At 35.6% G+C, this 23,347-nt stretch overlaps 1 protein-coding gene across 3 annotated transcripts in view; it reads right to left on the reverse strand.

The window, feature by feature from the left end:
- Window positions 1-248: 248 nt before the first annotated feature.
- The window catches only part of ARSJ (arylsulfatase family member J), a 75,903-nt gene continuing 52,804 nt past the window's right edge, over window positions 249-23,347 (reverse strand). The window contains exons 2-3 of one of the 3 annotated variants that reach the window (XR_007407858.1): window positions 22,248-22,334; window positions 2,556-2,690 (exon numbers count right to left, since the gene is read on the reverse strand). Coding sequence is in view for 1 of the 3 variants with exons in the window: in XM_025465991.3 (XP_025321776.1) it covers window positions 1,286-2,690 (1,405 nt within the window). In the remaining 2 variants the exon portion in view is untranslated. Of the gene's footprint in view, window positions 2,691-5,052; window positions 5,134-22,247; window positions 22,335-23,347 lie in introns of all 3 variants that reach the window. The other 2 variants (XR_007407859.1, XM_025465991.3) reach the window with 2 other exon arrangements.

A 23,347-nucleotide genomic window follows, 5' to 3' on the forward strand; every position in this document is an offset into this window, starting at 1 on the left:
CAAGAACTTAAAATCATATCCCCACCATGTCCACTTTGTGTAAGAGTAGGATCATTATAAATGTTACATACTAACAAAAGAGCATTTTTCTCTATGAAATAGCCAAATGGAAACATCTCTTATTTGCAAAATCCATATTATTTACTATGGTTGTTAGAAAATCATACCTTCAATTGACTATTTGTAAAGATTTTTGTTATTAAGATGAATAATATATCTAGAAATTAGATCATAAAAGCCACACTAAATTTGCTAGTGCTGTAAAACAAGTCATTTTTAATAATAAAGTCATATAAATAAAGTGTTTATGATAGAAACAATAAAGTCGTCTCTCACCCCTGTACAACACTGAATTTGAGTAATTTTTAAGGAATATATTCATCTTTTTACATTCAAAAATAACAATTGAACAATGATCATTTTTTCTGAATAATTTTCTTTTTATATTCTATGAATTCACACAGAATTACAGTAATTTGTAGTATTACAGTGCTTGGTAATCTTAAAGATATGAAGTAAACTTCTAACAGTATATAGAAAATAAAAATAAGATAATTAAAAGTCATTTGTATAACTTTTTATGAAAACAAAATAGTTAATATTTTTTTCTGTAAAATAAATTATGTATTTTATGTTGAAATGTCATTCTATTAAAGTGTTTAGAAAACAGTTACATTCATGTTTTGGCAGTGTGCTCAAACATTCTTATTTGCCATTCCCTCATGCGTGATAAAATGAGGTGCTTGCTGTTTACATGGGAGAAAACAGCCTATTTTCACAGGAAAGGAAATGATACGTGACATGGAATTAATTAAAAAAAAAAAACAAGTGTCATAAAATAGAGATACAATAATTCACTAAGAAAAAATATTTTTCAAGGCCTTTTGAGGTGATGCAACCTTTGTCCTTTATCACAGGTAGTTGTAGTCCTGCTACCCTGTAACTTGCATCAAGTTAAATGTTCATTGGCTGCAGTTTTAAGCAAGTGTTTGGTCAATTGACTGAAGCACTGAACTCCTTAATGAACATTTCTATAAAGGAGCAAAAGAATTAAACATCTCCATTCTCCTCCGAGTGTGGCTTGCGAGGGTAGCACCTTTGGCACTGAATGGAACTGCTTTCCATGTGGCGACCAGGTGGCAGGAGTCTCGGGACTGGTACAGCATGAAAATAGTTCCGGTGCTTATGGCAGTGATCTTATTAAACCGAATTTGCTGGTTTACCTAGAAAACAGCTAAAAGACACAGACTGATCTAAGTTTAAGCAGACGGGAAAAAGATTGTACTTATCCACGGTAATGGCAAACACCTGCACGGCAATTTGGAAATGAACCTGCTTTCTGCTGTTTCTTCTTTGTCTTACTTTTCTTCTGCTTTTTCTCAGCCTTATTTTTGCTTGGCTTCTTTTTCTTGTATTCCTCCTTATACCATGGTCCCCAGACTCCTCCATTGAGCCGAGGGTTACTTCTGGGGTCTTTGGGGGGGTACCTGACAGGCACTGCGGTTTTGTTGAACTGGGAGAGCCTCCGCAGGAGCTGCTTCACGATGCCAGGATACCTGTGCGATAGGTCCACTCTCTCATATGGGTCAGCTGTGATGTTGAAGAGCCAGACGCTCTTGCCAGTCGACAAGGTAATTCGCTCGTTGTGCCACCGGTTGGGTCCCAGGTTGCTGAAAGACTGAGGGGGGACCCAGTCACTGTAGCCAGGGTTTCCTGTAAGCAGTTTCCAGTGCTGCACCCTGATGGCTGACTGGATGGCCGTGTTCCAGATCCCATAGCCGGCTGCCCAGGAGCCATTTTTCGCCTTGGTATAAATGGGGTCAATGTTGTGCAAAATATCCACCCGGGGTGAACGAAGGCCCTCACTTATGGTTTCCCAGACATCATAGCCATCCAGTTGGATGTCCTCATCAATTTGTCCTTCAGCCAGTGAAATCAGAGTGGGGTACCAGTCAGTGATGTGCACCAGCTCCTTACACACTGTGCCCTTGTTTTTCAGAAGTGGACTATGCACAAAGCCAACAGCCCGAATGCCTCCTTCCCAGTACGTTCCTTTGCTACCTCTGAGAGGCCAGTTACTTCCTCCTGCTGTGGGCTGGCCGCCATTATCTGAAGAGTATATGATGATGCTATTGTTATAGAAACCATATGTCTTCAGAGCCAGAGTCACATTGTTGATTGCTTCATCTAAGCAGGAAAGCATGGCTGCATACCTCCGCCTATTTATGTTGATAATGGATCTGTAGTGTTCAAAATACCTGCCAGGGGCTTGCAGCGGTGAGTGAACAGCTTGGTAGGCAATATATAAAAATATAGGCTTTCTGGGGTCATGGGAAGCTAAGATCTGCTGAACTCTCTGAGTGTACATCTGTGTGGAGTATATGCCATTGTCATAGTCCCAGGCAGCATTGTCATTTTCATACAAGTCGTAGCCACACATCCCAGGACTGTCACATTTGTAGTGTGTATAGTAATCACCACTTCCCAAGAGGGAACCAAAAAATGTATCAAATCCTCTCTTGGTGGGCATACATTCTTTTCTATAAAAACCCAAGTGCCATTTTCCAACCATATGTGTTGAATATCCAACCTCCTTTAGCTTCTGAGGTAGGGTTGCATTGTCCAGAGGTAAGCAGTTGGGTTGGGTAGGTCTTATGATAGAATGTTGAAGTCCGGTGTGTATCTGATACCTTGACGAGAGTAAAAGTTTTGTCAGTGCAGAATAAAAGAGATATTATAATGGTTTTTAAGTTGAACAATGTTCCTATGAAATGAAACATTACCTGAAATAAAATAGGACCAATTCAGTATTTCTACTGTCGACTCAAAAGTCTTACCCTAATTAGCTTCATATTTAACATCTGAAATACATTTGACACTAAATCAGTACTTTTAAAACTAAGATTTCACCACTTAAAGTACTTTTTTTTTTTTTTTTTGAGAAGGGGTAGGGGTAGAGGGAGAGAGAAAATCTTAAGCAGGCTCCACGCTCAACATGCAGCTCTATGTGAGGCTCAATCTCACCATCCTGAGATTATGACCTAAGCCAAAAATCAGACGCTTAACCCACTGGGCCACCCAGGTGCCCCTATCTCAAAGTCTTTTTAAAGTTCTTCTAATGGAACTAATCTGAATTAACTTTAGATGAGATCGGGCACGTTCAGGGTGGTATGGCCATAGACCTGAATTAACTTTAATCTCTTAATTATATGACATAGAAAGCTAATGTGGTAAGGGAAAGTATAGAAATGTTAGATGATGATGATGATGATGATGATGATGATGATGATGATGATTAATTAGTTTTTAGTCTAGGGACCTCACATTAGCTCCCAAATCATTTCCTGAGATTATTTTTTTTTTCAAGCACTAATTCTGAGGCACTAAAAATACAAGGAAAAGTTATATAAAAATCTGCTATTTGATTGTCAAAAAATATCTTATAATTAGTCCTCAACCTGTTAGATTTCTGTAAAAAGAAAGGGAATTTTTCTGGCACACAAGACATTACTGTGTCTTACTTACATTACTGAAAAGCCACTTTAGGGAAAGGGTTTTAGCTGGTGCTAAGGAAGGATTACATCTTCTTCAAAACAGCAGCAAATAAGTCCTTTCATATTTTTTCCACAGTGTCTCCTTTTTTTTTTTTTTCACAGTGTCTCCTTTTTAAAAAAAATCACATTCAACTATTCTAAGAAAACAAGGCAACCCTTTCTATATATTAAAATTAAGTGACTGTTAGTTTCTAGCCTTGTTCTTTTCCCAAGGATATTTTGCCAAGGACTTTTCCTCAGAGAATGGTTATCATCACCTAAGTATGAATTTTCATTTGGATCAAGATGTGCCTATTAGTTCATGACATTTAAAAGCAATTGATTCTATAACTATTATATAAGTTCAAAAGGACTTTTAAAATAGAAAATACAGAAATTCTGAGAAAATGAAGGTTGCAGAAGGTTTTAAGTTAGATGCAAAAATATGATTTAAGGTAGATGCAAAAATATGTTTTAAGGTAGATGCAAAAATATTCTTAGAATCAAGTTACAAAGAGTAATATTGAGATCAAAATAAAACATTTTTAAAATTGATTTAACTCAAAAGGTCACATGTCATACATACCTTGGGTGAATAGGGCAATTTATTTAAATTTTCAAATGACAGTATAATGTAACTGTGAGTTTTATTAAAGTGTCATTGATGTAACTAACATTGATGGTTTTGTGGGATCCATAGGGATATTTGGTCACTAAGGCAAAGCAGCATTCAACATGGGCCCTGTCTACTCTGCTAATCATTAAGCTGTCAAAGTTTCACAATTACCACAGTTGAGATAATTTAAAATGTAATAAACTCTCAAAAATAAGCATTTCATAAGCATTATTTAGCAGCAAATTAAGAAAGTACTGTTACTGCCCTTGATAATTTTTGATGATTCAGTTCAGAATCCAAAACACTTCCTGGTGAAAGCATTGATTTTGTAAGAGTACATGACAAATTGATAATACCTATCAGTGTAAGCATTGATTCAATTTAAAAATGGAAAAATCTGTATGGGTAAGAATTTTAATGAATCATTAAGTAAATAATTCTATGCAGAAAATATACTTGGCCAGAGTATCTATTCAATTCATTGAATGGCTAAGCAATTCAAGTCTTTTTAATCAAACTGGGCATTTTCTCAGCTAGTACTAAAAGCAAAAGTAATTGTGCCTTTTGAAAAGCATGAAATACAGAAAATGCTCACACAAAAAAGAGTAGGGAAGAAGAGGTCGGTGTTTTTCAGGAGAGGGAACAGTGTTAGCAGATAAGTAAGAGACATCAGAACCATTAGCTGTATGGTTTTTTTCTTCCCCACAACCTAGAACAGTTTTCATATTGGAAAATTTAGAACAGACAACAACATAAAGGTTTGGTGGAAGCTCATAGCAGAAGAGATCTTTTCAGGACAGGCTCTTATTAAATGAACTCAAGACTTTGGGGGTAAATTGGTAGGTTTGGACTAGAATTTGGGGCATAGGTGAAGGATAGATAGAGCTTGGGGGTTAGACAGACCTGGGATTGAATTTGCTCCACTGCTTATTAGCTATGTGACTTTGGGCAGTACTTAACCCCTCTGATCCTCAGTTTCCTCATCTGTAAAATAGGGATAATAATACATATTGGATTGCTGTAACATTAAGAGAGCATAGAGTTTAATAAGGAGAGTACAGAGTACATCAATAAATGATAGGTTTTGCTATTATTACCTCAGAGTTCTGAGTCATGTTACTAACATATATGTATAATGTTTTATAATTTATAGGCCTTCTGTCACATGCATTATTGCATTTAGTTCTTACTACAACAGTAAGAGGTAGGATACTTTTATGTTAATTTTATAGATAGGAGAATAGAGATATAGAGATGACCCCCAACTCCTTAGCCTGCTCCACCAAGCTGTGAAGTTGATTTCTGAATGACAACAGTTAAGTCTGATGCTCTCTCTATTCTCTTTAAGTAAAATCAGTATTCTTAAAAAAAATCAAGGAGCAGGGGAAAAATGCCATCAATCTTGAGAAGCAAATCTGTTTTAACTTTCTAATTAAAGAAAGATTTTTGTAAACCAAATAGTGAGGTTTATATTGATCCCAGAAAAATTTGAGAACGATTTTTTAAGTAGATGATTTGTGACCACTTCAAAAAGAACAAATTAGGTGGGACCAAAAAGAAAAGTCTTGCTATGTTAGCTTCATTTTCTTTTCTATTATATTTTATTTTATTTAAAATAAATTTTTAAGCTTCACTCTCTTTTTAAAAAAAAAGATCAGTATTAGGTAAACAGCTTTGAAAAATGATTGGCATTTCAAAAATCTGCTCATGATTCTTTTCTTACAAAATAATGGAAAATAACAGTATGGTCATCATAAGAATGATAGTATTACACATTAATACCAATCAAGGCATATAGATAATTATTATTTACATGATTTCTCTGGCTTATAGAACTCTGTGGATGAAGCAGGAGAGTTCCATTAATTATTTTCATCTAATAACAAAAACCCAAAACATTGAAACTCAGAGTAATTTAATGATTTGTCGAGTTTTATAGCTATAAGTGTTGAAAAAAATCTGGAATCCAGATTTTTGGCTTTAGAGTCTTTTCCATGGAGCACTCACAGATTATTGAAAAGCTAGACCCATTTAAACATTGGGTTAATTTATTTACATTAACCTTCAGTAGTTATTCATTTGCTCAGTTAAACAGTATATGGAGTGTAAAATGTATGCCAGGGTCTAAATATTTGTTCTGTTTTGTCCACCACCTCCTGGTACCCAAAGCTTTGCTATCCCTAAGTGAGCTCTAAGTCAAGATCCTACTAGCAATGGGACTGACATTAATGTATGAGTTTTCTGAACCTTGGGATCAGGTAGGGATGGAGAGAGTTCAGTCATGGAGAATAGCACTGAATGCTAACAAATTATTTTCTTTTAGGAAGGGGATGGTTGGAATCTAGGGAATAATCTTTGGCTTGATAGTGTCTTTGACTTGGCAGCAGCAAGCTTGATAATCAATTAGATAATTCTTCAAAACACACTACAAAATAGTGATTGATTAATTAGTTGAATACTGCTGATCTGAAGAGTAGTCTCTGGAACAGTACAACAAAGCTCTTTCCATGGCTTTTACGCATTGGTCATTATCATACATTTATTATTATAATCCATTAAAAATCCATATCTATTATTATCCATGACTTGAATAAAGAAACAGAAGAAATCCTTGTTATCTAGGAAGAATAGTTGATATTATAAGTGGTGTAATCAAGACTCAAAGTACTATAAATGACTTGAAATGTTGAAACAAGATGAAATATAGATCAAAAATGTCTAAGAAAATCTAATTGGGATAAATGGAAGGCTCTGCATGTTAAAAGACATTTATTTACATGTTCTTATGGATCTGGGAAATTGGACATATCAGACTATGAATTTGAAAAAAGCAAAACAGAAAAGAGATAAAATGCTAGTAAGATCTTACATTATATAAGGGCGATGTGTAAATTCTAAGAAGTAATAACGCTACACTGGGCTAATGATAACATCTGGTATATTCAATGCTTAAGCACATTCCCACAAGTATATGTACATTTATTTATTTAAAAGTGATATACAGGCACTACTGCGCTAATTTATGAATATTTTAAGTCACACAAAGTAAAAATTAAAAAGAATGGGATAAAATAAATATAAGTAGAATTCTGGTATTTGTTCTTATATCCTATGATCCCGCATTGTCCTAGGGTGTATGTATTCCAATTTGGAGACTGCTGGTACAGAAAGTTGATTGTAAGGTGATGAGATTGAAACAGAGATTAATGAGGCTATTACAGTAGTGTAGGTCAAAGATGATGGTGGCTTGGACTACCACCTAGTGGCAGTAAAAGTGGAAGGAAGGGGATAAATCAGATGTATAATTTGAATTTAGGACTGATAGAAGACTAAATCAGTGAAGGGAGAGTAGTGGGAAAGGAAAAGGAAAAATCAAGGACTTTTGGGTTTGTGGCTTTCATATTTTGGTGAACAGTGGACGGACCAGCTGATCTCCATTTTGTTCCAAAGAATACAGTTAGACCTAATGGATAAGATTACAAAATGGTAGGTTGAAAAACAACAGCACAAACAAACAAACAAACAAACAAACAAACAAAAAACCCCACAACTAAAAAAGAAAAGAAACAAAAAACAACAAAATAGACTACATGATCATCTGCCAGGGATTCTGTAAAAAATGAATCTGAATTGGGAAAGGAATATTAGATTACCTCTAAGGTTCCTTCTAACTAAAAATTCATGGATCAAAGATGATAGGTTAATGTTTCCCTAAGGAACGCCATGCAACCTCAGAGCAGTTTTACAAAAACAAATTTATATTACATACAGGTATTTGATAAAGAAGTTTCCACAATGCATCCATATATATTTAATTTCTTTCTTTGAATAATATAAAGTTAGCTTAAAAATAGGTTTTTCACATAATATTTTCTGAAGGCAGTAATCAGGCTAAAAAATGAACTAATTTTGAAATTTAGCCTACTTTTTTGTTACCATCTGGCCACCATGTGAAGAAAATTCCATATGAACAATAGTAAACCTAGAGTTGATGCCAAATCTGTTAAAATCAATAGCAATCATTCTCACTTTCCTGCCAACTTAAAAGACAGAAGCTAAGTGGGCCTTTCAGCTTGGCATTAGATTATGTAAAGACATCTGTAATTTTTTAAATATTAATTTATATCACTGAGTTCTGGTAGTAGCAGTAGTTTTGAATTCTCTTTTGCCTAGGAATGTCTAACATAATATTATTGTTTTATTTTATTTTTTTAAAAAGATTTTATTTATTCATTCATGAGAGAGAGAGAGAGAGAGAGAGAGAGAGGCAGAGACACAGGCAGAGGGAGAAGCAAGCTCCATGCAGGGAGCCCGACGACGCGGGACTTGATCCCGGGACGCCAGGATCACGCCCTGGGGCCAAAGGCAGGCACTAAAACTGTTGAGCCACCGGGCTGCCCAATATTATTGTTTTAATCCAGTTACATAGTTGTACCCTTATAATGATGAGATACTTATAAAATTATGAGTCTTTATAGTTCCACGCAGACTCTAGAGTCTAAGATTATTACAGAATACAAAATCAGCCAATAGTGCAGGAGAAATTGATATTTCGAAGGGAAGGAACCAGGTATAAGAAACTATACCTTATGAATCAAATGTCACTCAGGTATTTATATATAAATTAGAAAAATGTAACTAAGTTTCCATATTCTGAAAGGTGTTCCTTTATCACTTCCTTCCAAAAGACTCTTTTATTTCAAAGACTGCCATTCTATTTATAGGTCTTAATTTCACCTTTCAATTAATTATATCTTCTAACAAAGGGTGTTAAGTGGGAGAGAGGTACCATAACAACTCAATGTCTAGCTTTTTTTCATGAATGAATGGATATTCATTGAGTATTCATTCATGAGATGAAAAACTAGTCATAGTTTAGAATGAATTACTTATTTAAAACTCATTCACTCACCATGAGCCAGACACTGCTAGCTTTGGGGGTCATAAAGTTGAAGAGGATGATTCCTGCTTGCAAGGCACTCAGTTAGCAAGACTTCTTACTCAATTATAGACCCCAACAGTCCAAACCAGAAGCAGATAAGACCACTTAACTCATACTCTAACTAAAACCCCTTGAGCATATTTCTTTTCACACTTTTTTGAGGCATTAATAAAGGTGTTTTGCAATGACCAGAACATTCCAACTGCCAGGTCAGAAAAGCCCTGATAGCAATGGAATGCCTAGAAGACCACACATCCCCTTTCCCACCCATGTTAATGGTCTGAACACATCCCGACCCCCATGCATGAACATGCACTCTCTGCCTGCTCTCTTGCATGTATCCCCACCCTCCATCCTCTCCTTATAAAATTTCAGGTGTCCATATTGCCGGTGGAGATGTTGGTTTTTAAGGCTTGAGCCTGCCACCTCCTCCAGCTGCCTGCACCCAAAATTAATTTTTCTCTTTCTCTTTTCCACAACCCCCCTCTTGAATTATTGGCTTCTCTTATGATGAGTTTATCTGAGTTTGTTGGGCAACAGTGTTGGCAAACCCAGCCAGGAGCTATGCTTTTGATTTGTTGGGATTCCTCAGGATGGATGGTTGCAACAGCACTTCAGGGCTTCCCCTCATTTCTAGAATTAGAGGCTACAATAGATGATTAGGTTACAAGTCTAGTATTATTAGAGACTGACAAAAATTAGAGAATAGTCATGACAGGAATATATAGTTCAAGAAAAACAACCACAGCATATTCTGAGTACTCCTATTAGGGTCACAAAATGCTCTCAGAAGAGGCCATGTTTGATCTGAGTGCATTTGTAGGGCTATCTAGGTGAATGTGGGGAAAAGGCAGATAGTGAAAAACCTGGAACAATATGGACAAAAGCATGGAGTCACAAGGGAACATGAATCTGAGGTGATTCTTGAGGGGGGAGGTGCCATTCACTTGAAGAGTTGAAGGAAGGGGAGGTAAAGAGAGTATTTCAGTAAGAGGAGCAGAATCTTCAAATGCACAAAGGTAGAGAATTTGGCCTCATGTGGATCAACAGTTCAGAATATGAGAACAGAGATTCAGACATATCTTGATGGAAGATGAGATTACAGAGATAAGTAGGTGCCAAGTTACATAGAGCTGTATTACAGCATACAGCTGTACAACGGTTTTTGTACTTAATGTGAAGTTTACAGAAAACCACTAAAATACTTTAAAAAGAGTAATAATACATCATAAAAGTCTGTATTAGAAAAATCACTCTGCAGCATGAAGGGTAGATTGGAGTGGAACAAGACAAAAGCAGGGATGTTTGTGTAAGAAATAAATGCTGACCGTTGAAACGGAGATTGGTGACAGTAAGGATGAGGGGAGGATTTTAATGGGGCATATCTGAGAGGGCTACATACTGTGGGCAATGTGAGACAGGAGATGTTAAAAATGAGTCCCAAGTTTCTCGGTTGAGTGGTGGGGTGAAAGAAGTTTTCTTGTACTAAGGAAATCTAGGAAGAAGAAGAGAAATGAATACGAAGATGATGCATCCTGCTCTGTGTTTGGTTGGAAACACCTGTAAGATATCCAAAAGCACTGTTTGGTTGGAGATGTATAGGATAAAATAACTCTAAGATTTGAGACTCATTAGTATACAGGTGGTGGGTGAATTTATGGGAGCACATGAGATCATCTAAAAACAAGACCGAGACTGAGGGCCAAAGACGGAGCCCAGGGAATGCCATCATGCAGAAGAAAAGCAAGGAGCACCAGTGAAAGAGTTTGAGATGAAACAGCTACTGCATAAATTAGAGTAATAAAGGGCAGTTTGAGTCGACTACATCACATACAGTAAAGAAGCTAAGAAACATGAGAATTTAAAAAGCATCAACTTAACTTGGGAATAAGCCTGTATGACCTTGTAGGGACCAAGAACAGGCTGCCCAAAAAAGGCTACTTTGGCATGAAGATTATTTCGAGTTAAACACAGCAGATTCAGAAAAAGCTCTTTATCTCCCCCACAACTTCCTGGATGTACCAGGAAGAGAGCTATTAACATAGGTTCTTTTTTACCTAAGAAGGTTAACTGCATAATAGGTCAACCTTTGTTTTCCAGACATCTCCCCTCACCTTCCTGCTAATAGACTTCTACCCTTTGTATCCTTAAACCCTCATCTTTCTCCTTAGCTCAGGTAGGAAGTCAAATAAACCTCATATTGCCTGACTGTCTCTGGAAGTTCATGTCTGTGTGGATTTTCCATACATATGAAACTAAAGTTGATTTTCTCCTGTTTATCTGTTTTATGTCAGTTCGATTCTTAGTCCAGCTAGAAGGACCATGAAGGACAGAGGAAATTCTTTCTCCCTGACAACGTGATAAAACATATTTTAGTAGAAGCCCAGATTTTAGTGAGTTGAGACCTGAATGAAAAGTGAAAACTGTGAAAATGTTAATTGAATTGATCTGAGTGCATTTGGGTAAACTGGAATTGGGTAGCTAGAAGGAGCCATACCACTCAACCTCAATTACAGGAAGAATTCTCAATTGCAGGCTCCAACAAAAGAATCTTCAATAGGAAGTAATGATCAATTATAGGCCCCAACAGGAGAAGAGGTACACTGAATCTTCTACAAGAAATTGACTACCCCAATTTCTCAGCCAATGAGAAACTGTCATCATCCTGAACTCTTACTTTTCTCCAATGGACCTTAGTTCAGAACAGCCCCTCCCAACTTCCTTTTTCTCTATAAGATAATCTTCCTCTCCTTTGTCTGTTGCATTTGTCATTTTGCTATAGATTGTGGGTCCTGAATTGTAATTCTCTACCATTCTTGAATAAACCCATTTTGCTGGTAAGATAATTGGCTTCCTTTTTTTTTTTTTTTTTTTTTAGGTTTACAAAACGTGTAAGTGGTGAGTATAAACTATTTCTTCAAGATGTATAAATGGAAAAAGAAAAAAATATATGATGGGGCTCCAAGTGCTAATATGGAGAAATGCTTATGGTGCATTGTTGAGTGAAAGAACATCTGGCTATGGGAGAATATTGTATGATTACATTTTTATAATAAAAACTATGCATATTCTATGAAGGCAGGGACTGTTCACTGCTGTTCTGCATTGCCTAAAACAATACCTGGCTCATAAAAGAACATCAATAAATATTTGTTGAATGGATAAATGAATGAGTGTGTATTCATAGAAAGAGAAAGGGAAAGAAAAAATGTAAAGATATGATCCAAATAGTTAGACATGATTATTTCCAGGGAGATAATAGTAACTGTGAGAGAAGAGGGACTAATTTTTAATTTAAAATAAAAAAGGAAAAAAAATACATAAAAAATAAAATAAAAAAGGGAATGTAAATGCCAAGTGAATGAAAACATTCATCTCATCAAGGAACATGCTTCCTATTAGGAACATCTATTCAGGAGGCCAACTTTAGGCCAGAATAAAACAGACAGAATGAGCTAAATAAATTCTGTAATCATCTCATGTAAGCCAGAGAAAAATGCTCCATTTAACAAACAGAAAGAATAACTTGTCAAGTAACTTAAAATTCCTGGCTTTAAATGGTCTTTCCTCCTCATCAGAACCTGCTGTTCATCCTTACAATTGCCCTGCTCATCCACAATATGTTAACATTTATAAACATCAAAGCTTTTGCTACACTGAATACAGTTTTCCTGGTCTCATTAGAAACATGGCTGCAAATCACATGTTAAGTGACTTCTTTCTGGAAATTTTTCTTTTAATCTTGAAACCCGTGTCCATCTTGTCAGTTCAGATGAAAGAATGAACATTAGAGGTCATATTGCCCCAGGCAGGGCTAGACTGATCAACGAACCTGTAGGAATGCAACTCTACTAGCTTTTAGGTATATATCAGCACTACCCTAAAGATATAATCACCAGATGCACCTAAAGAAATCTCTAGCATAAAGAATAAAGATATTTTTCATATCCTAAGTCTCTTGAGATGGAAAAGATCTCTAGGAGATCAGATGAAGTGGCACTAGAGCACATGCTAGCATAATCTTCTGGGCCTCCAATCAGTGGTATCCCCTTTTTCAAGGCATCCCCTGACCCAAATTTTGCCTTCAAAACCCTTCACTTGCAAGCCATCAGGGAGTTTTGGACTTTAGAGTATTAGCTCCCCATCCTCCTGGGTGGCGCTATACCAATAAATAGCCTGCCTTTCCTTACTGCAAAAGCTGAGTGTCAATTTTTATTGGCTTGCCACACATCAGGTGGATGTACTTTTATTTGGTTCACTTAGAGTCTTATTTATGGTGTGTGTGAATTCTTGGTAGTTTCCATTAAAAAGCAAATATGCTTCCCAACTAGAGGGTCTTCTCCCTCTTTTTTTCCTCTGTCGTCTTTCCTTCTTGGAATTATTCCTTTTGAAGACTGATACTTTCTACTCCATTAAAAAGAAAAGATTTAATACATAAACAAGAGATTACCAAATATCTGTCTAAATGAACATTCACTTATATAATTAGTATGTTCCTTTTCTGTAAAATTATTGAGTAAAATTTAACTCCAGAGCTATATTTACAGTTATTTAATTTATAGAGATTATTTTAAGGTCACATATATTCCATAAAACAAAGTATAACCATATCATCAAAATAAAATTTTCTTTTTTTTTTTTTGCTATTCTCTTTACTATCAGAGTATTATTAAATCATTTTTTTAAATGTGCAAGTTTTAATGTCCTCTATTCTAAACAGAAAATGCACTTGAAAGTATGGACCAGAGACTACTTAAAATATTAAACCACATTTCATGTTACCAACTTTACCCCAGAGACAGATGTGTTAAGGAAAATATCCTTAAGTAATATCCTTTGATGTTAGAATTCTCAAATTAAGATATAAATTTCTTAGAAAAAATTAAAAATCCTTTCAAATATTTTGAAAATATGATCTCTCACTTTCCTTTGTATGCATTAGTCCATCATTGTTATTTCCCTAGAACAGGACTGCCTTTTATTTATTATTTATTTATTTATTTATTTATTTATTTATTTATTTAGGATTTTATTGATTTATTTGAGAGATTGAGAGAGTGAGAGCTTGGGCAAGGGGAGGAGCAGAGGGAGAGGGAGAAGCAGACTCCACACACTGGGCAGGGAGCCTGATGCTGTGCTTGATCCCAAGACCTGAGATCATGACCTGAAGTCAGACATTTAACCACTTAACCGACTGAGCCACCCAGGTGTCCCAGGAGTGCTATATTTAAGCCTGATATTTTCTTGGTAGTTCTAACTTTGAAAAGAAAGAAAAATTATGAAGAGCTTGACATTTATGTTCACCATATGGCTTCTCTGTGAATTAGCTCAACAGAAAAAGTGGTAATATTCTTGCATTCTTGAACATAATTACTTGTTAGCCATAGTTAGGAATTATTTTTCAAATAACTGGGTATCTTTGCACTGAAATTACCCACACATAGGTGAAAGTATTTCATGTCAAACTCATATGGAACTCATTAATGTCTTAGCTGCAAGCCAGGTGAAAATAAAGTGAAAGTAAAGAGGCTTATCAGGGAATATATAATTGTTATATAATTGTTGGGAAATGTGACCAAAAAAACATGACTGCCAATTGACCCTTGAGCTGGACATGGGCACTAGGAGGCTTATCACCCTCTTCTCTGTCCTGGGAATGTGAGTTTCACTGGTCTGTCCTGGTCCTAGATGCTGCTCCAAGTACAGGGCCTTGAGATGGTGATGTGATGTTGAAAGCACCTGCATAGTATAGGTGACTGAGCCCAGTTAGGGCCTCTTTATAAGCTTTTAAGATTGGGAGAGAGGGTGCAGGGATCCATTCATCTTGCTGCCACCCAAAACAAGCCTTTTATGTATGTTCCTTTTGCTACCACCAGAAATGCTACCAAAATACAAAAAAATTTAAAAAGCCCCACCTACTAACCTGGAGTGGCCTATTTCTTAGGTCTGTCCCTGTTTCTATGGATGGGGACAAGTTTCAGATTACACCAGGAAATCTACAGAGAGAGAGTTGTGAACCTACATTCTTCAAAGCCAATAGGTTTACTAACACTTTCAGTTGATTAGCATCATTTTTAAAAGATGTTTATAATTCTATGCTACAAAGCAATTTAAACTAAAGAAAAAAGATGATTTTTCAGTCAAAACTCCATAAATTTGTATGACCAAATTCTCATGGCTAGAGCCACTCATTTTCACATAGGCATCATTAGACTTAGACATCAACTGGCATGTATAGATAATTTTTTTCCTAAAAGCTGCATTCATGGACTTCTGCCATGAGTTTGCCCTTTTATTGGTTTCTCTGTAAATTCTAACAGTGATGATTATTGATTCTGTCCTGAATACAGATATTGAACTATTTTGAATAGCTTAGGATTTATTATTAAAATGGCAGCATTAATAAGCAATTAGTGCTGGCAGATAAGGATGTGGAACTGATATTTTATATTCTGAAGTGCTGAACTTTATATGTAGCTTTAAATGAGAGTAGGAAAATTAGCAAATTAAAATGGACACCTTGCCCTAATAATTATTATAGATACTCTTTCATCTACCACATATATAACAAGGATGGTTATAGCTGTCTTAATTTTATATAATAATTCTTTTCACTCAACTTTCTTCTTTGTGTAGAAAAATGCCCAGAGTATTTGTCATATTATTCTCAAAAAGCTTTAGTATGTTTGAAATGTTTTACAGTGATAATAAAAATGTTTAAAACTAGGAATAAAAGGAAAAATAAATATACCCTGAAGATCTCTAATAGGCAAAACCTATTGCCTTGAAACATACCCGAGGGGAGGAGATCTTCTCTGCTCTGGCTTAACAGAGCTTTCATCCCTCTCGCTGCAGGTGCTGGTCAGCCCTCTTATATATTTTTTTCTTCCATTAAAGCTATCCAAACATTACAAGTAAAGTGGAAAGTAATCATTATAGAGGCAGATTATTTTCCTCAGGGGAGGGCTCACTGCTTACAGGCCAAAAAGGGCAGTAACTGGAAAGTTCACAGTGTTTATTTCACATGTGCTCAGGCAATAATCCTCTTTATCTTCTCCAAAGGGATTGTCCTGGTGGTCAGGACGGGTTGGTTCTACAGCCCAATGTCTCATAAGAGGACAACCACCCATATCTTGTGTAGTAAGTGGGAAATGTGTACTTTCTATTTGTTAGAAATCAGGCTGGAGGAGGGATTAGTAGAGGCCATACTTTAGCTCTGGACAATCTGCCCAATGACTTGACATCACAGGATGTTTTCTAGCATGTAGTATGGAAACAATCCAGAATATGTGGTTGTACTGAGAAAGACCCACTGTTTTGGGAATCACAATGTCTAGATTTGAATCCTCCTCCTCACTGGCCACGTAGCCTTGGGCCAGCCACTAACCTGAACTTCATCTCTTCATTTGTAACAGAGATATCAGTAATAGCAATGTGTCAACTCCACAGGACTCTGTCCCCTCCCTTTTTGGTTAGGATTAAATGAAATAAAATGCTTAAAAACATACTGTAAACCGTAAAATTTTATACAAATGCTAGTTATACTAATAATAATTAGTTAAAACGTCTTTTCTTGTCCCCATCCTATCCATCATCTCTTCAACTGCATGTCCTCTTCCTCCACTGTCCTATTTGTGCAAGTGATGAAACCAAAAACAAACCAAGGCAAATACGTGATTCAGATGCTTAGAACTAATGAACTAGCATTTTGCCCATTCTTTTTCTTCCTGGCACCAGACTGGAATTTCCAGTTGTCAAACTGAAGTTTTAGTCACAGAGTTGCTTTCCATCTCTTCTACTTGAAAAATGTGTCAATTCCTTTAAATGTCTACAAGGAATGCAAAAATATAATTCATATTGCTCTGTAGGGAGACCCAAGTTCTTCCCAATTACTTAGCCTTATTTTTATGAATGGAGACAGTTTGTGACAAGGATAGGTGTTGAGTCTATAGGAAAATTTCCAGTGCTGAGTTATAATGACTTATAAACAAAAACCAACTGATCTGTTAGTTGTCTGAATAATAATTTCCAGTATTAATTTAATATATGCATCTTGATAATATTTCAGAAGTAGAGATAAATTTATTTCCCCAATTCTCTTTTGAGTGCTTTCATATTAATTAATATTTATATTATCTATTGGAGGGAAGATTTGATAGATAAGTCTCAGCTGGAATATACCATCCATTTTTTTTCTTATTCTTTACTCATACTGTACAGATAGATTTTGCATTTATGACCTTGGGAAAGCATATCCATTATTGAGCACACATTTCTCAGGTGACTATTCTGGAAATCTCCCAGAAGGTACCATTAAGATTTGCTGCAGCAAAAATTGGTCTTTATGGTACTGCTTCTGCTAGTGCCCGTCACTCCTTTCTTGTGCCATTAAGAGGAATTACATGTCCTCCTGCTATGCTTTGCCTGACAACTCCTCTAAAAATTTGTGTTATAATATCCCAAACTGTTATCCCTATGTTCTTGAGATTTTGCAATCCTAGATAGCTATGTAAATCCTGAAAAGCTATGCTGTTTTAACTGTCTTTTTACTAGGATCCAAACACAGATTCTTAATATTAGTATAAGGTATTTTTATAGCAATGTAAGGAAAAGTGTACACAAAAGTACAGTGTGCTAAAGCTGTATTAATGGAGTTCTTATGTGTCATATTCAGAAAAATAATGTATTAGAAACAAGTTACCAAAAGTAGATCATTTTATTTCAATAGACAATATAATTGGAGGCAAACTAAGGGAATAATAAGTGATTCTGGCCTACTACAGGATGGTTATGTTATCTTCCTTTGTAATTTACCCAAGTATTATTAGTGTTCAATATGTCATATGCTTACCGTAACTTTGAAATTCTATTACTTATCCTTGTCATTAGATTTATTAGATTTTGAATTTACTATCCTGTGAAACATTAATGCTGAGCAGTAACAGGGAAAGTTCATTTCAGAGATTCTCTATGCCTCTGTTTCCTTATTTGCATAAAATGAGATTTAAAATAGCACCTTTTCATTGAGTTATTGACAATTAAATGAGTCAGTAGATCCAAAATGCTTAGAAGAGTGTCTAACAAATAGAAACACAATACAAAAAAAATTACAGAGTGTAATGAGGTTTTTAGAATTTTGGCAGACTTAACACATTTTCTAACCTATTGGTTGTGTGATTTCATCTAACATAGTTTTAAAACTCTCTAAGAAACTGCCATTTGTCAAATTTTTGGTGTAGTATCAAAGAAGAATATCCACATTTATCTGAAAACATGGCTCAAATACATCTCCCTTTCCAACTTTTTGCCTCCATGAAGCTGAATTTTCTTCACATACTTCAATAGTAATAAGGTACAGCAAGGAGAATCCAATTATCTTCTATTAAACTAACCATTAAAGTGATTAGCAAAAAAGTAAAAAACAGTGCTAATCTCATTATTGTTTTTTGGAAGAATATAGTTATACAGTAGTCCCCCTTCCCTGCAGTTTCACTCTCTGTGGTTTCATTTACTCAGAGTCAACCATGGTCCAGAAGTAGATGATCTTCCTGATGTATTATCAGGTCAAAAGTAGCCTGACACTACATCAGACTGCCTATGTCATTCACTTCACTTCATGTTGTCTTGTAGGCATTTTATCATCTTACATTATCACAAGAGGAATAAATCCAGGATAAGATATTTTGAAGGAGAGAGACCATATTCACATAACATTTTTATAGCATATTGCTATAATTATTTTATTTTATTATTAGTTACTGTTAATCCCTTAGCCTAACTTTTAAAGTTTATCATATGTATGTATACACAGGAAAAATATAGTATATATAGGTTTTGATATTTTCTACAGTTTTAGGCATCCACTGGGAGATCTTGGAACATATCTTCTGTGGATGAGGGGGGACTGTTGTACTCATAAAAAGATCTTATTTTTGTTAACATGTGTTGGTTTATTATTTTTAAATGAATTAATAAGAAAATATTTTTCTAAAATTCTCAGTTTTAATTTCTATTATGGTTAAAACAACCGTTAGCCCATATAAACAAAAGTTCTTTGAAATCCTCAGTGATTTTTAAGAACACAGGTAGGTCCTGAGGCCAAAAAGTTTGAGAAACATTGATGTTATAACAGTCTCTAAATTATACTATGTTTAAAACTTTCTGAATAGATATATCAGTCATTATCAAAGCTAAATACACAATAATTTTATGAAACAATATTTTATAATGAAAAGAACATGATATTAGCTGTAAAACTTCCAATATTGAATCCATTATTAACTCTGTAGCAATATGAGACAAATAGTTTTTAGTAAGTTGCCTCTGGCAAAATGCACATTAGTGGTGAAAATTTTCCATATCACTTCCTTCAGCTTCTAGAGTAGTTGGCTTTGGTTTTTATACAAAGTTAAAAAAAAATAATAAAAGGACTATTTTTCATATTTGGGTTGCACTGAAGCTGAGAGACATATCATCTAGACTAGAACATGAGATTCAGCTGAGATCAAAGGCTATAGAAAGAGGTGACCATGAGACTGTGAGATCCTAGTAATTAACAGAAATCCTTGGGAGGAGTGCCTGTGTGGCTCAGTCTGTTGAGCCACTGACTCTTGGTTTCAGTTCAGGTCAGGATCTCAGGGTCCTTGGATTAAGCCCTGAGATGGGCTCCATGCTCAGAATGGAGTCTGCCGGAGATTCTCTCTCTCCCTCTGTCCCTCCCTGTTTGTGCAATAAATAAATAAATAAATAAATAAATAAATCTTTAAAAAAAGAAAAAAAGAGAAACCCTTGGCAGACTACTGGACTTCAATAAGATGAAGGTTAAAGGTTTTAAATCAACTTTATGCAAATGAAATCTCAAAAAAAGGGTAAAGTTGAATGGTAACAAACAGTGCCTTAGGTTAGTCAATTCTGTATGTATCCACATGTGCTTCTGTAAAATGGAACAATATAATACCTCCCTCACAGGGTTATTAAACAGATTTAAAACATGTTAATGCAAATGAAATGCTTATGTAAACTATAATGCACCGAACAAATTATTACTGTTAATATTGATAAAGTAATGTGTGGATCCCTGGATCTGTAATGAGACACATGCCTTTCACTCATGTTCTGTCATTTGGACTCATCACTGACTGTTCCTAAGCCTAACTTTCCCCATCTGTATGAGATAGAGGTGCACATCTGAAGTGTGGACTTTGGGAAGGAGTAGTTTGTGAGGTGGAGAGCCAGAGAAATAGCAGATACCCGTTGCTATGCAACATGACCCTGCATTTTCAGAAAATTTAGTCATGCTTCAGAAAAGCAGGGGGGATCTTGTGGACCCTGAAGAAAGGCAGAGATTCATGGTTCAGTGTGACAAAAAGAGGAATCTGGAATATGGGCAGATGAGGGAGTGTAAACTGAGAAAGGCAAAGAAACAATGGGAATGGCTTTCACAAGCCCTGCCTATGGAAGCAAGCTGTGGAATGTAGTTAACTAAATCTCTACTTCATGTGACACCTGACTTTCACTTAATCTGGTCACAATCATACACTTGCCTTTCCCTTCATATTGTTGTGAAAATTAAATAAGATAATATGTATAAATTCTCTCTTTGAAGAATGAAATATTATGGAAGTTTAGTTATTATTAAGTAACAGGAGCAAGAAGCAAGACAGTCCTGTAGATCCCTCTCATAAAGATAATCTAGTTGTTGAAATAGTTTAATATTTAACAGGAAATCATGCTCTGTAAAGTGAGTATGGTTAAGATTTGTTAGCAATTTCTAGTAGGAACTAGAAATGTACTGTTTCTCTTAAAATGAAGCACTTGCTTTTGTATATTGAATACAGTGCTCTACATTCCTTTGAATTTTAATAAAGGAGAGGGCAGCTTGATATTCCTTTGTATAAAGCCAACAACTAGCTTCTGAGGGTTAGAAAAATTAATACTAACATTGTGCCAAAAGTCATATAATTTTTGTTTCTTGTAATAGGTTAGTTTCAGTGTGGATGAAAGGCTTCTACAGAATATTTGAGTTTGCATGAGTGTTTAAATATCAAAATATTCTCTAGAAAAGTGTTCTATGGCCATTAACCTAGGTACAAGTAAGCAGGCTTAAAGCACACACTCATAGCACCAAGCAGCAAACATAAAAATTATCCAGGATCACTTGACAACACCTTTGTATACTGTGGACTATACATATATTTGCAGAAACAGGTCAGAATAACTATTGGTAACACACAAAGAAACATACTAGGCAATGTCAGGAAAAACTGTAAGACTTCTTATATAAAATAAAAAGTCTGGAATGAGGGAGCTTCTGGGCCTTTCAGTTCTAACATTCTATGAACAATAACCTTTGTTCACAATTAAATGCTGAAAGATGGATGGAATTTTCCTAAAATGAAATTTTTGTTTATGGAGAGAAATCATAAAGAATCCAGAGGCCTAGATGTCTCTTCAGAGGCTGACTAAAGAGCAGCCCATACTTAAATAAAAGCCTGTGGAGGGACCTGACTTAGGACAATATGCCTGTTTCAACCGCCTACTATGGGAAAGTCAACTTGGTAAGTATTTAATTTAAACATTATCACATTTTAGAGTAAAAATGAAGTTTTAGAATTTTTAAATAACCCAGAGGTCCAAGGTAACTACAAAAGTCACATTTACATTCTTCAACAATTTAATGGAGGACACTAACAAGGTTTAGAAGGTATTAGATTAAAAGCAATGGCACCAATAATGACATACTGGAGCATTAACTGGGAATTAAATGGGATGGCTGGACTCTGTAGGCACTGTACAAAGTTCAATGAGATTCATCAAAGACAGCAGAATATTGCTTAAAATTCTCTGAAATAGACATACAGATACACATTTTAAATGACCATAACTGTGAAACCAGGGGGAAACCAGAGCATGGAAAGAAAAATTAGAAGCTTTAAACTTTGAGTCAGCTTTGCTTAAAATGAAAAGAAACTATAGAAAACCATGGTATTTGATGACAAACCTTGAGAGAAAAGAATGCTGTTGACACACATACTCTGTAACTTCCATAAACTGTGTGGAGTATTACTCATTCCACCACCAGAAGAACACAAAGAGACAGGCTGTTAGGGGACTGGAGGGTGGGAGGTGTGTGCAAAAGATTTAGGTTTATACATACTCTTTTTCTTCTTATCTTGAATGACAGTTCTTCTGTTTAATGTTTGTTGAGGAGGGGCAAGAGGCTCTCAGAATTATTCACCTGAAACTACAAAATTTGTTTAATCTATCTGGAATGTAACTTTTAACCAAGAGCTAGGTTAAACATAAAGCTGATTAAACAGGTTTTCTCATCCAGGATATAAATGAAGCCACATTCTTAGTGATTATTAACCCATAATTCTAGGACTCATCTCACCAGTCTTGGGTTAATTAAACTTGCCAAATGGTATAGCTTCTCTTCTTAGTCAGAAAGCTGCTATAGTCAATTTGTATTTTGCAAACTACTAAAATAAAGGCTGTACTCCGTAGTTTCTAGTCCAATTAAAATTTCATCTTTCAAACACCACATGCAGACAGCCTGGTGGACAATACCAGGAATGGAGTAAGTTGGTGAAAACTTTAGGTGGACAAGAGTCTAAACAAACACGCAAATATCAATGAATTCTCAAATAGTCCTAAGAATAAACCAAGGAACAACCATCATGCTTAAACAACATGAACAAGGCAGGGTTTTTTTCCTTGTGATTCATCTTCCCTATTCTAGTGGGAAAGAGAACAATATCAACACCACAGTTTGTGAGGAAAGTAAGGTCTACAAGGAAGATCACTTAAAAAATACAAGAAATAAGGGTGCCTGGGTGGCTCAGTCAGTGAAGTGTCTGCCTTTGGCTCGGGTCCTGATACCAGGGTCCTGGGATGGAGCTCCGGGTTGGGTTGGCCTCTCCCCTCAGCAGAAAGTCTGCTTCTTCCTCTCCTTTTGCCCCTTCCTGCAGCTCCTGCTCTCTCTCAGGTGCCCTCTCTCTCTCAGATAAATAAATAAAATATTTAAAAACAAATACAGGAAATAATTCTGTCTCTACTTCTCTTTCCAAGGGCAGTCCTCTGCTTAAGTAAAACATCATGCCTCAGTCAAAAATGTTATGTTAGGAAAGTAATGAGATGAAATCCTTGGTGTGAAATTAAAAACCAGACCAAATCAAATATTGTTATTAAATTTTAAATAGCTCCAATTACTAAGAGTTTGCAACCAGTGGAGAAATGTAATTTAACACTTAATTT

The sequence above is a fragment of the Canis lupus genome, chromosome 32 (genome assembly GCF_003254725.2).
Source record: "Canis lupus dingo isolate Sandy chromosome 32, ASM325472v2, whole genome shotgun sequence".
Lineage (NCBI taxonomy): Eukaryota > Metazoa > Chordata > Mammalia > Carnivora > Canidae > Canis > Canis lupus.